This window comes from Eschscholzia californica, unplaced genomic scaffold, assembly GCF_041429995.1.
Source record: "Eschscholzia californica isolate CP2 unplaced genomic scaffold, dmEscCali1.0.p SCAF_1, whole genome shotgun sequence".
Lineage (NCBI taxonomy): Eukaryota > Viridiplantae > Streptophyta > Magnoliopsida > Ranunculales > Papaveraceae > Eschscholzia > Eschscholzia californica.
In genome coordinates, this window is record NW_028238198.1 from 40,849,480 (window position 1) to 40,863,639 (window position 14,160).

The window sequence follows — 14,160 nt, forward strand, 5'->3', positions numbered from 1 at the left end:
ATATTATTCTAACCTTTGAGGATGTCATGTGGTAAAGACACCATATCATTTTATAATTCACATATTTTGTCTTAAATGGATTGGCATCCTTTTAGCAAAGGACTAGAAATCTTTCGATTACTATTCAATCTGTTCTTTTAAGTTGTAGACATCAATACATGTTACACTTTGTCAAATAGGCCATCACACTAGTTTACTCGATTTTGCTATAAACTGGTTTCTTTCAATGACTTTAGTATATTACAAACAAAAATGCTATAAACTCTGTACTACCAATTCAGCCTCAAAAACCGACGTGGCACGGCTATGGCAATTAGAGCATAATGAAGGTGATGTGTTGGTTGAAGGATGAAAATTTTGGCCTTTAAAAAAGGTCTCGTAGAAAATTTTGTTATTTCTCTGCTACTTCTTGGGAGTTACATATATTGTGTTTCTTCTCCCATGTATTTGTTTAATTTGGACTGTTCGTTTACAATCGACAATCCAAATCAGAAACCCTCTTTCTATGCGTCTTCCCAACCCCAAACCCCCAAATCTTGAGCAAGCACAATTGCAGAGACTAGAAATCAAGTTCATTTTATTCTTCCTCGAATTCTACTAAAGTGTCGTGGGTATTCTTATAACAAGTGTAAATGAGATTAAAAATGCAAATAATAATGAATTGGTGAGCAATCAAGAATTCTATACTCTAAATGTAGCTCATCTTTTTTATCTTTGGCTATTCCCAAAAAATGTTATTCCTTGCTGACATGTTATTAAATTCAGCAGCTGATACTATGTCTGACTCGTTTTTCCGGTTGAATCCGGCCGAATGACGTGACCATGCGAGATTTAGGGAAAGAAAGTTTTTAACCTACATGTTATTAACTTTCTCTCTAAATCTAGTCCAACCACGTCACTCAGTCGGTGTTCACCCCGAAGACGGGCCGACATAGCGTCATTGTCGTATGATAAGGTTGTATCGATGGTTTTGTTTACTAGTTGTTCTAGTTGAACATGGAGTCTGGTAACCTATTCCAGCTCCGAGGGAACTTCAACAATATTCATGGTAAAACCAAAACGGGAGTCAGGTCTTTATGTAGATTCGTTGGGTTTAGGTTTTGTTTGAGGGGAAGTCAAGGGACCATTAATTTTTGAAAGACCGGCGCTTTGGGAAAATAAGAAAATCTTTTAGAGTTTATAAATTTTCAGAGCGAAATTGTGAATTTTGACCAAATTTTCGGGATGCAAAATTTCAAAGAGAAACAAATTTTTTTTTTCTTCCTTGTCTCCTACCACTAATGCCAAATCGGCTACCACCACCACCATCACAATTTTCCCCTCTATTTAGTGTCGTTTTCCGGCGATTCCTAGCTAGAAAAAGGCTATAGAACGAATAGAAAGATAAAAAGAGAAAGAATGAGTAGAGGGAGCAGAAGATAGAGAAGGAAAGGAAGAGAGAAAAACAATGGTGGTGATGGCGGTTGAAGGTGGAAAAAAAAGATTCTAAAAAATATTGAAGATTGTCGGTAATGGTCATTTGTCGACTACCATTACCCGAGTAGATAAAAAAAGTGGTGGAGTTGTGGAGAATAAAAAGGAAAACAAAAATATCTCACTCAAATTAGTTTCCCTGAAAACATATTAGTCAACTAATGTTGATCAATTTTCGACAAAGTCTTTGCAGTTTCGAAAATTTTCCCCAACCTTTAAGCCTTTTTTTCGTGCCCCTAATGACATCTTTCGTGCCCCTAATGACATCTTTCGTGCCCCTTAGCAACAGATTATAGAGAGAAGACTGGAAAAATGAAAATGAAATGCGAACAGGAAAGCAAAATATGGAGAAGAAACAGGAGGAAGAAGAAGATGACATTGTCTGCCTCGATGAGTCTTTCTTCATCAATGACAAGTAAACCCACACCCCATCTCTCTCTCTCCCCCTGTAACAACACATTCTAATCTCCATTTTTCTTTGTTATTCTTGCAGTTACGAGCTCACCAACTTCACATTTGGGTCTCACGTTCTTCAGCTCCTTTGTCTCCAATCAGCTTCAAGTGAGTTTCATTACAGATTAATTAGAAAACCCATACTAATTTAGTACTCTATTTTCCTAGTTCCCTCACTAATCTTGTTTTAATTTCACTTCACATGAAGTTATAGTTCTAGGTTTTGAACTCAACCCCCTAAATAAGTTCACAGTAGCAATAATTTTCATTTGAAAAAAACACTTATACAGATGTTTAGTCCATAAGATTCAAAGCCCAAATCTTGTTTTTTCCGACCCTTTTCTTCTTGATTATATATCCTTCAATCAGTCTTTATGTTTTCTCAATCAAAGTTCTTTGCTATCTTTTCTTATTTCTTTTTTCAAATCAACCTATTTGTATTATAGACTAACCATGTATGTTATTTTGTAGCTGATTATGATCTTACAGGGCAATTGGTTTGGCCAGGGTGTGTTCTTTTGACTAATTACCTTTCGAATAACTCTCATGTAGTTCAAGGTTGTTCTGTCATTGAGCTAGGTTCTGGTGTTGGTGAGTGATGAACTTCATACATATTCCTTACTACTAATGTTTATGAATTGATAAACCCTAATGCTATATTTGGCGTACATGAAAGTAATGCGATTACCAGGAATAACAATAATATTCAGAATACCTTACTTATCCGTTTAATTTGGTCAGGAATAGGATCGGTAGTAAAGAACTAGATATTGATTATGTTTGTAGATTATTTGGTAAACAATTCTAGAGGAAAAGGAATTGCAAACTATCAACCATTTAGGTTTTATTATGTTGAGAATGTGATTCCTTATGCATTTTCACGTACCCAAAACCATCTGGCAATGCGATTCCTGGTAATCACATTTTAATCATGTCAATTAAACATGGCTGAGGGGTTCACTATCTAAAGTTGGGTAAAAAAGATTAAAATTTCCTTCCCAAATTTTGCTTCATAAACTAAAAATTATCATGATTAGGGAGAATTTGCGTAATTTGAAAATAAGTACATCCCTTATTTTATGATACTTCCTTGAACTTGATAGTGTTTCTTGCACATGATTAGGTCTTACTGGCATACTCTGCAGCAGATTCTGCCGGGAGGTTTTGTTAACGGACCATAACGATGAAGTTATCAAGGCAAGCTCATAAAAGTCAATGGAACCTTTGTTGTTAGTAACTTTTTCAATTGGGTTTATTCTAAAGTTATATCTTTTGAGCCCATTTCAGATCTTGAAGAAAAATATAGAGCTGAATACATCTTCTGGAAGCCCTAACAATTGTACTGGTAAGAGAAATTAAAATGGGAAAACAAACAGGCATCTTGATAAATTAACATCCTCGTTTTTGTTTACTTCGCAGAATTAGCAGCTGAAAAACTAGAATGGGCAAATCCTGATCATATGAACGAAATATTACAGAAATATTCAGGAGGATTTGATTTGGTTCTAGGAGCTGATATTTATATCCTTTTCTGATATATTCCATTGACGACTTCCTCTTGTGCTTCCTTCATTTCATAATGGTTTTGTTTCATTTTTATCTTTCCTTGACAATAAATAAGCTTTCAACAGAGTAGTATTCGCCCGCTTTTTGACTCAGTGGAGCAACTTCTTCGGCTTAGAGAAGGGAACTGCAAATTCATACTAGCTTATGTTTCTCGAGCTAAGACGTAAGTTGAACTTCTCATTTGCGCATTTGATTATTTCGAACTGAAGAAACGAAGATTGCCATCAAATAGGCTACATTTAGTTATGCTGTCATTCTCCCAATTCGAAGTAAAACTAGTACCACTATGATGACTTTTGGATTATTCACGCATAGGCATGTAGTCAATATACTTTAGGAACTAGGAAGTCGTCTGCTTCTTTTTTCTTGGATAAACAAAATGAATTTAGGATCGTTACACAACAGAAAACCCACCCACCCAGTGACGTACAAAGGTGGTTTTGGACTCCGGAGTTGCCTATTGTGACGCCCCAAGTCTTAGCAGTTATCAATATTGTCTCCGCTTTGACCACCTCACACAGGTACGGGGTTTTGTTCTTGGCGAAGGCACCACGAGCCCACCCAAGAGGCCTGGGTACTTACTAAGCTTGAGCGTACACCTATAACCCAGTCTCTAGACACTCTTGCGAGCAAATGTGGGACTATTACAATCCCCCACCCTCAGCGAAGAGCCGTCCTCGGCCTTGATACCACTTTTGTAACGCCTCAAGTCTTAGCAGTTATCGATATTGTCTCCGCTTTGAGCACCTCACACAGGTACGGGGTTTTGTTCTTGGCAAGGCACCACGAGCCCACCCAAAAGGCCTCGGTACTTACTAAGCTTGAGCGTACACCTATAGCCCAGTCTCTGGACACTCTTGCGAGCAATGTGGGACTATTACAATACTTTGTAACTTCCCAAGCCTTAACAGTTACCGATATTGTCCCCGCTTTAACCACCTCACACAGGTACGGAGTTTTGTTCTTGACGAAGACACCATGAGCCCACCCAAAAGGCCTCGGTACTTACTAAGCTTGAGCGTACACCTATAACCAGTCTTTGGACACTCTTGCGAGCAATGTGGGATTATTATAATCCCCCACCCTCAGCGAAGATCCGTCCTCGGCTCTGATACCACTTTTGTGACGCCTCAAGCCTTAGCCGTTACCAATATTGTCTCCGCTTTGACCACCTTATGCATGTACGGGGTTTTGTTCTTGGCGCAGGCACCACGAGCCCAACCAAAAGGCCTCGGTACTCATTAAGCTTGAGCGTACACCTATAGCCCAGTCTCTAGACACTCTTGCGAGCAATGTGGGACTGTTACACCTACTCAACATCCTCTCAGTTTAATAGGAAGTCAAATATTATAATTTTTGCTTCTATTTTAGTTGGAAAAGAAGTTCGAAAAAGAATAAGAGGAAATATTCTTTATTTAGTTTCGTTGAATTTTTTTTTGATATGGACTACAAGAGTCATTGCATTCAATATGGCCATATAGAGACCCTTAAGGCCATCCTAGGGCATGAAACCCATTCCTACGGTTATTTATACCCTTCAACACAAATCAATAAATGATGGATGTCACCTCCAGCGTCAATCGAACTTCATACCTGTGGGTTTTTGGAGTAGATGCACAACCAACTGGCCAAGCAGTTGTTGGCTTCATTGAACTTATTGCCCGTTAAATGCTTAGAAGAATAGTCTTATTATAACTTTGCAGTTCTGTGGTGTTAGTCCTAGAATCTAGATATTTTATTGAAATGCAGGTTCTTTCTGGTATATTGTCGCTCACCTTTTCCTTTTGCAGCATGGATGCAATGGTCATAGAGGAAGCTATCAAACACGGAATGGTAGTAAACGAGGTAGCAGGAACCAGATCTCTGGTAGGAAATCTTGAAGGAGTCATCTATGAGATCACTCTCAAATAGAATCTTGATTCTTGAACTATAACTTTCTTGACAGCTCTCCTGCATACAAGATCTGTCAGGACTCGGAACCAAAATCAGAGCAAGCCTCTATATACCATTGCTGCTTCCAGACTTCCAGTAGTAGTGGTTGCTAGTGATCGGTGGATTTCTCATTATTCGCAGTCTCACATTAATGGCAGAGTTTCAAAAACTTCATGCTTCTATTTCTTTTTGGCTTATGTTAAATTTCTGTTCTCTTTTAATGTTTTCATAAAATAGCAAGTTTTGTTGTGAGATCAACTTTACCAACTCAGTTGGATGACACCTGATTATGGTATGAAATTTTGTCAAGGTTTCTCAGGTTCTCATTAATTTTCCTTTTATGTGTAAGCTTCCAAATAACACACATCAGACGAACTTTTCTAAAATATTGGAAGATATATTCTACTTGTTATAGGATGGTGCGAACCAGTCTTCCGGGCTGCTAGTGATACTGTTCGCTTTGGCACATCTGGACTTCGCGGTTTTAAAAGGCCTCACTAGGGAAGGGTGCTTAACCTCTTAAGAGGAGCACCACACTCCATCTCACCACTAATGTGGGATTGACTTACAACACACCCTCCCAAGACCACATCATAGTAGAGCGAATCGTGCTGATAACGTGTTATAAGATGGTGCGGATCAGCCTTTCGGGCTGCTAGTGATACTGTCCGCTTTGGCAAACCTGGGCTTCACGGTTTTAAAAGGCCTCACTAGGGAAGGGTGCTTAACCTCTGAAGAGGTACACCACACTCTATCTCACCACCAATGTAGGATTGACTTACAACACTCCTAGGGCTTTTAGGGACAATAACTATATAGGTCAAAATAATATAGAAAATAAGTAAAAAGAAAAGCACAACATTTGAAAATTATTATTGAGGTCGAAAAGTATAAAAAGACTAAGATACATTTTTTTGTCATTTTATGTAATTAAATTCTTTTATTTTTCTTTAAACTTTAAATCGATATAACTTTTGTTTGAGATGTCAGATGTCTATAAAAATTATATATTTAGAGATGTCGTTTTTTCTCTTACGTTTTTCTGCAAACATATGTTTACAACAATCTATTCTGCAAACACTTGTTTGCGAACAAGTTCTGCAAACATGTGTTTGCAACAATCCGTTCTGCTCTTCCTAAAACAACTTTATCAAATTGTTAGAAGAACCCAAGAAGCTTAATTGAAATGTAAGAATTATCAACTTTTCTTAAAACAACTGGTTTAGTAATATTCAGAAGCTGATATGTTGCCAAGGTTTCTTGTGTTTTATTTACCTTTCGGTGGATTTATGGTTTTAGTAGAATAGTGTAATCGTAAATCTAATTTTTGTATCTTGTGTTCAAGGTGAAGTTAATAACACTCGTTTGTTTGAAAAATAAACCATGAAGATAGTTTAATCTAGATAATCTGTGTATGTTTTTCACTTGGTTACCAAATGGGCAATCTATACAGGATGTGAGGTTTTTTTGAGGAGAGAGATGGTCCAGAGCGACGTCATGTAACTCCATACGTTTTTCCCCTTTCTCCTTCAACCCCAACCAGCTCAAATCTAATTTCAATCCAACCAAATCGAATCCAAATCAACCTAGAAATCAAACTCCTTTGTCATCTTACTCCCTCTAGGTACGAAAATACTAATTTTCGTTTAGATCACAGTTCAAATACCTTTACTCACTACATATAAAACCCTAATCTCAAAATACACAGCCAGATCTGAAATTGGAAGTACTACGACTCGCTCAATCAACAGATCTATATCATTAGACTTGATCTTTCTTTGTTGGGTTTAGTATTGCCTGATCGTGTGCTCCATCTTAAACTCCCATTTCCTTTTCTTAAAATCCCGTCATCAGCTAGGACGTCATAACCATGAACCGGTGTTTTAGCAAATTGAAAAGATAAAGGCGATTGAATTTGATTAGATCTACTAAAGCTTGTATCGGTTAGATGCATGTCGAAATAAACAACCTTCAATCTATAAAGAAGATAGCATTACACCCGAAACTCCCAATTGCCCTCATCTACCATGGGAGTAATCTCTGTGGGGGTAAGAAATCGCGGGTCAAGAAGTCAACTGAACCGGGTCGTCGACCGGAAGTCGAACCTCCACCTGTTAATAATTTTGGCACCGACGACAACTTTGGGCTTAACCTGTGACAAAAGAGACAATAACACACGTGATCGTGAGATCTTAGGGGACACCGGGATGGTGCCGGCCTAAGGGGGCTCCGACGGTCAAGTCAGTAAACTTGACAAATAATGAATAGGAATTATAAACCAGAGTTTGAGCTATGGAGTTAGATCTGTTGCTTGAACGAGACGGTCGTTGGGAGAAAAGATGGTACAGTCGAGTGTATGCCTGCCTAGTTCTCTGGCCGTCGAGTGAAATAAAGCTCTTGCACCCCTTAGTCGTGTGGAGAGAGAAATGAACGGTAGTCTGATCGTCCTTCCTTAGTTGTCTGGTCGTTGGGACAGAGAAAGATCAGTCGCGTTCTTTGAACAAGTGATCGTAAGGAGAGAGAATGATCAACCGTATTCCTTGAGCATGTGATTGTTCCGAGAGAGAATGATCACCCGTCTTCCTTGAGCAGGTGATCGTTAGGAGAGAGAATGATCGCTCGTCTTTCTTGAGCAGATGATGATTGACTGCCAGTCGTTTAGATGATCGATAGGAGAGAGAAAATAAGTGGTTAGTTGGTTACGAGTGAATTTGGAAGTCGGGTGTTGTTATCCGTAGTTAGATGCCTTAGTCCATTATCTGTCACCTGGTGGTGAGTTGTTGCCTTGCCTGTTGTAACGCTTGAGCTAGTACCATTAATATGGATATTGTAACCCCTTAACAGATATATTCGGGATATTGTCATCTTAAATGACGGTAACGCCTCCCCAACGAATATACGAACGGAGGTCAGCTGAGGAGGGAGAGGACGAACTTCTTCTGTTTAAAGCTAAATGTACTTCCGTATTTTGATTTGCCGAGGGTGTGAGCGTCTTTATCCAGAGCTGGATGTACTTCCGTCCTTTGTCTGCTGGTGAGGACGGACCTCTTTATCCAGAGCCGGACGTACTCCCGTACTTTAACACTGCTTCAGGATGCTTGAAGATAAATGGGTCGGGCCCATTGGTCATTAAATTATGGGCTTGGTCACCGCGTAAGCCCATCAATCGTGGATTTCTGGAGGCGCCCCTGGTGACATATTTTTGCCCATACAATTTGTCCCCCACTCTCTAAGTCGACGGAGTGTGGAGGTTTAGAGAGTAGTTTTTCAGAGTCGCTAGACTGAATCAGAATTTGGTTTCGTTATATTCGTAACTTGCTACATGTCCCGTGGGGATGTCGTAGCGAGAAGTGTCGCTTTCAGTTGTCTGAGGTGCTTGGAGATGAATAATACTACATCAGATTGAGTTGTCGCTTTTGTAAATTTTCTTGAGCACTCTTGATTACCGACGGGCGGTTACAGATTAGTGACCAACAAGTTGTGACAATTCATTAGTAAAAATACATTCGTTGAAATGTAATGGCTAAAATGAATCATTTGACCAACATTCGTGCGTTGAAAAGAAATTATTTGATTAGTTTCAATTTGAAAAAATAATTTCACAAAATTTGATGGACTTGATTGGTCAAGAACGGTTGACTAAGTCAATCGACATGGTTAGACTAGGATTATTAAAGTGTATTATGTATCGTAGTAAATTAAATTACCACAGTTGAGCCGATCAACTATTCATAACATATGGTTTGGTCAATCGCGTTAACATAAATGATGTTTGGTCGCCATGTGCGCACAGGAGAACTCAAAAGAGGTGACTTGGTCAACTGTGTGTGACTTGTCTATTACTACGTGTACACAAGGAAACTAAAAGCAGGTGACTTGTTCTAACTGTGCATGATTTTTTTTTTGTTGAGATACTGTGCATGACTTATTATTACCATATGTACATAAGAGAACTCAAAGCAAGTGACTTGGTCAACTGCGCATGACTTGTCTATTACTACATGCACATAAGGAAATTAAAAGCAGGTGACTTGGTCAACTGTGCATGACTTGCACATTGGAAAATTCAAAGCAAGTGACTTGGTCAACTGTGCATGACTTGTCTATTACTACAGGCACATAAGGAAATTAAAAGCAGGTGACTTAGTCAACTGTGCATGACTTATCAATTACCACATGCACATATGAGAATTCAAAGCAAGTGACTTGTGCAGGATTTATTAATGCTTGGTTACCACATGCATATAGAAAGATGTTTACATATATATATTTTTAACTTGTGGTTCCCTCTTTATATATATATATATATATATATACATATATATATATCCGTGTCTGTAAAATGAGGGGCTTCATACCTGGGTGATTTTTCAGGTCGTTTGACGACGATGATCGTTTAACGGGTCGGTGATGCGACGTTGGACGAACCAATGCAGTGAGCACCCATGAGCGTTCATTTATAATTACTTCTGACGAGGTACTTTTATTCTGGTCTGATTGCCTGAGCGTCATACTCTAGTTGTTGAGGTCCGTCATTTATTCTTCTTGGACAAATACAATGTGAACGGTCACTCTGAGTGGATCAGCATGGTTGTCCCTCTTTCTTCAGGTGACTCTTTCATAAGAGTTTGTTCTTCTTTCTTTCTTATCGGGACGAGGCATACTCGTGAAAAAGTGTTACCAGTTGAAGCAAGGCATCAGTAGTCTTTCCGTAAATATTTTAATGAAGCTGGCTCATGGAACAGGACTTCAAAGCAAGGCATTACCAGGTGATCCTATGTAAAGATTTTAATGAGGCGGGCTCATGAGGTAGGACTACCGATCGAGGCAAGGTATCTACCTGTAGTCCAGACCTAAATTTTTAATGAGGCAAACCCGGAGCTCCTGGCGAGGCAGGCCTAGTGCTCTTGGCGAGGCACGTTGTGACGTGGGGTTGTTAGTCAAGGCGGGATTGTAGAGTAGGGCTACTGACCGAGGCAAGGCTTAAAAGCCGAGTGCTTATTAATCATAGACTTTTAAGGAAGCCTGTTGTAATCAAGGAAGGCTTGCAAAGCAGAGCTACAGATCAAGGTAAGGCTTACACGCCGAGTGCTTTTGATCGTAGACTTTTAATGAGGCGGAGCTGGTGTGCCGATCGATACACGGGCAAGCTTATCGTTCAAGGAAAGGCGAGTTTGCCGAGTGTTTTTGATGTGAACTTAGCTGTTCTGCTGGGGTGGAGCTCCGCCGATGAATGCCTCATATCCATATGGGCAAGGGTATTACCCTTATAGATAATTTATATTGTTTGCTTTTTTTTTATCCGTAAGGGTAAGGGTATTACCCTTTATAGATAGTTCATATTATACCTGCATATGTTTGGCATGGCCAAAGCTTGGAGTGTTTTTGACGAAGCGTGACTGGCCTTGTTTGAATACTCGAGTCAGTGTATGTTGAGTGTCATGAAGCTTCTGAAATCCGTGGGGGTGACTGTCCATTTTCCCCCTAGTTTGAGTTTGGACCTTGAGAAGGTCTAGGGTTAGACTAGCTTTCGCGGCGTGAAAACCCTTAGTCTGTTTTGCACGGACAAAATTTGAATTGAAACATCGTTGTATTTAAAATAATGCTGAATTACAAGAGATATATGTGGTACGAGCGGTGTCGTTTTAGTAAAGAGCTTTTGACGTTATGACTTTTACATGTACCGACGCGAGTATAACTGATGTCTGAAGCAGCATGGAGCTGGCTTGCAAATCTGAGTTGACTTTCAGAAAAGTTGGGGTCTGAAGCAGTGCATAGCTGGCTTGCAGAGTTTGGCTGACTTTTGGGCAGAATTAGGGTCTGAAGCACTGCGGAGCTGGCTTGTAGATCTGGGCAGTAGGCTGAACCGGAGTCTGAAGTAGTGCGGAGCTAGCTTGCAGAGCTGATTGTCTTCAAGTGGGTTAGATTTGGAGTTGTGTTTATCCTAGTCCGTCTCTTGGAGAGGTAAGCATTGTTTGTCGACTTTTGCTTGGAAAAGTGATTGTTGTTTCCTTCCACTTGTCCCCAATCGAATCTTGGTTTGCCTGCACGCCCCTTGGGGGGGGGGAGGGAAGTCGATGGCATAGCCATCGACTCTCCGACGCCCAAATCAGTAAATGATGGAAAAAGGGGTAAATAAGTTAGTGAAATTGAGTTAGAAATAGTACCGTTTTAGGTGTTTTGCATTCCAACTGTTGTTGATGCCGAGACCTTCTTGTGAGCGGAGCTTGTATGCTCCTTGTCCCAGTACTTGAGTGATGAGGTAAGGCCCTTCCCAAGTGGGAGCAAGTTTGCCTGCTCCTGTCTGCTTGGTGTTCTGAAAGACCTTTCGAAGCACCTAATCCCCAACTTTGAAGGATCTGATTCGGACATTTTAGTTATAGTGAGAGGCTGCTCTCTGTTGGTAGACGGCGTTTCTGATAGCTGCCTTGTCTCTTAGTTCATCAATTGTGTCGAGGTTGTGGTTAAGCTCGACCCAATTGCTTTGTTCTTCAGTCCATTGGGACCGTGCGGTAGGGACTTCTGTTTCAGCTGGGATTACAGCTTCAGAACCATAAGCTAATGAGAAAGGGGTTTCACCTGTTAGCGTTCGTACAGTTGTTCGATAAGCCCATAGTACTACCGATAGTTGATCCGCCCACGCTCCTTTAGCTTTTTCCAGTTTCTTTTTTAGAAGTTCATGATAGTTTTGTTAGAAGATTCAGCATGGTCGTTGGCTTGAGGATACCTTGGGGTTGAGAAGCTGAGTTTTATACCTCAGTCTTTGCAAAAGTCTTGGAAGACAAAGCTAATGAATTGAGATCCATTGTCGGTGACTATCTCCTTAGGTACTCCAAACCTGAAAATTATATGCTTCCACACAAAACTCATGACCTCTTTGTCTTTTATTTGGTGGAAGGCCTCGACTTCGATCCACTTAGAGAAATAGTCGGTCATGGCCAACATGTATACACGTTGGCCTGGGGCAGTGGGAAGTTTCCCCACTATGTCCATGCCCCATTTCATGAAAGGCCAAGGTGATAGTATGGAATTTAATTTTTCTGCAGGGAGGTGAGAAGTTTGAGCGAACCTTTGGCATTTGTCACATCGTTTGGCATGATCGATTGAATCAGCCCTCATGGTTGGCTAGTAATAGTCGATAGTCAGAGCCCTATTGGCTAAGCTACGACTGCCAGAGTGGTTGCCACATTCTCCCTCGTGTAATTCTTTTAAAACATACTTACCTTCTTCTGGAGTGATGCACATGAGGTAAGGGCCTGAATAAGATCTTCTAAGCAGTTGACCGTCGAGTATCCAAAACTTGCGGGTTTTGCTTTTAACCTTATGGCTCCATTCTTATCTGAGGGAAGCTCATCATTGTTCAGGACTGTATGACAGGGGTCATCCAGGTGTCAGCAGTATCTGTAGCTGCTACTTCTGGCTGTGGGGTTCTCCAGACGGCTGACCACTGAAGTAAGACCAGAGGTATGTCTTGTGTTACCTTGGTTTGAATGGACGAGCCAAGGTTTGCCAAAGCATCTGCATGCCCATTTTCAGTTCTTGGTATCTGCTCATACTTTACCTCCTGAAAGTGTTTTTGGATTTCCTTGACATGCTCCAAGTAGGTTGTCATTCTAGCATCTTTGGCTTGGTAGGTGCCTTGAAGTTGGTTGACCACCAATTGGGAGTCAGACCTCACATCGAGGTTCCTGATCCTCAATTCTTTTGCCAATCACAGACATGCAATTAAAGCTTCATACTCTGCCTCATTGTTAGTTGCTTTAAATTTGCACCTAATTGCTTGTTGAACTATGTCCCCCTGTGGGGAGGTCAGGATTGCACCAAGACCGGCTCCGTTCATATTACTTGACCCATCCATGGACAAGGTCCACTTTTGAGGGTCATGGACAAATACGGAGGTCAATCTTTCTAGTTGACCACAAATCGAGGGATAAGATGAAATCAGCCTTTTTTTGTGGGAATTTTGAGCCAATCTAATAGATTAACCCTTAATACGTAACCAACTTCCTTCTTAGCCATATGTTTTGTGAATTCAAGTTTGACTCCTTCCTTTAACTATTCCATCCACTCACAATTAGGTTTTCTCTAAATATACCCTTACATTTATATCCCTCACATCGTGTCCCCTTCATCCACCAACCAAAAGAAAAACAAGACTATAAGAAATTTTGGAACCCTTTTACTCGATTTACCCATTCAATGGAGACGACAATCTTTTATGTCTAGGGATTTCACACTCAACAGAAAAGGGAAGTTTCTGCGTCAAAATCTCGAAGGGAAACATTCCTCTTTACTAGAGAATAAGATTCAACGAAAGATATTTTTCTGATTCTATAACTCCACACATATATGTATTTTTTATGTTTGATTAGAACCTATTAATGGAGTTCTTTCACAGAGGAAAGAGATGAGAGCGAGATGAAAGTTCTAAATACGAGATTCTCATTACAAGCCCGCTTTCCGAAAGTATAAAATAAACTACAATATAATTTTGAATGGATGGACTTAAAAAAAATGGATGGAAGCGTTATACGAGAAGAGAGTGAAACTATAATTTTTTAAAAATTTGGGGGAGGAAATGAATTATTTCATCTCTCTCAAATTTGACAAAAAGAAAATCGGAACGGGAAGGAAGGAAAAAAGAGGGAGCTTTCCCTCCTTTCTTCTTCGCTTTCCTTGTGGTTTCTGTGTAGTATTTTCTCTCTGATCTTCTGATAATTGAGACCCCCAGAACCC

General features: G+C 40.1%; 2 protein-coding genes across 3 annotated transcripts; one reads left to right on the forward strand and one right to left on the reverse strand.

The window, feature by feature from the left end:
• Positions 1-1,769: 1,769 nt before the first annotated feature.
• On the forward strand, positions 1,770-5,765 carry LOC147566845 (Putative methyltransferase family protein). Of its 2 annotated transcripts, XM_086653414.1 has the most exons (9): positions 1,770-1,888; positions 1,967-2,034; positions 2,398-2,517; positions 3,050-3,123; positions 3,214-3,271; positions 3,346-3,447; positions 3,547-3,655; positions 5,283-5,358; positions 5,438-5,765. In XM_086653414.1, the coding sequence occupies exons 1-9, from the start codon at positions 1,797-1,799 to the stop codon at positions 5,522-5,524; spliced, it is 786 nt and encodes a 261-aa protein (XP_086509540.1). In that variant the 5' UTR covers positions 1,770-1,796; the 3' UTR covers positions 5,525-5,765. The 2 variants fall into 2 exon arrangements, with proteins under 2 accessions (XP_086509540.1, XP_086509541.1); XM_086653415.1 differs by having other exon boundaries at positions 5,283-5,765.
• A 6,032-nt stretch (positions 5,766-11,797) lies between these two features.
• On the reverse strand, positions 11,798-12,230 carry LOC147566846 (uncharacterized). The gene is made up of 2 exons (XM_086655834.1): positions 12,180-12,230; positions 11,798-12,088 (listed from the first exon to the last, which is right to left on the reverse strand). The coding sequence occupies exons 1-2, from the start codon at positions 12,228-12,230 to the stop codon at positions 11,798-11,800; spliced, it is 342 nt and encodes a 113-aa protein (XP_086511960.1).
• Between the last annotated feature and the right edge of the window lie 1,930 nt (positions 12,231-14,160).

Excerpts from the sequence above, each read along its gene's own strand:
- LOC147566845 (XM_086653414.1), top strand. The coding sequence starts at position 1,797 with ATGCGAACAGGAAAGCAAAATATGGAGAAGAAACAGGAGGAAGAAGAA. Across the intron at positions 3,124-3,213 it reads ATAACGATGAAGTTATCAAG|ATCTTGAAGAAAAATATAGA; the intron begins GCAAGCTCATAA and ends AGCCCATTTCAG. Across the intron at positions 3,448-3,546 it reads GGTTCTAGGAGCTGATATTT|GCTTTCAACAGAGTAGTATT; the intron begins ATATCCTTTTCT and ends GACAATAAATAA.
- LOC147566846 (XM_086655834.1), bottom strand. The coding sequence starts at position 12,230 with ATGGATCTCAATTCATTAGCTTTGTCTTCCAAGACTTTTGCAAAGACT. Across the intron at positions 12,089-12,179 it reads AGACTTTTGCAAAGACTGAG|AAACTGGAAAAAGCTAAAGG; the intron begins GTATAAAACTCA and ends CTTCTAAAAAAG.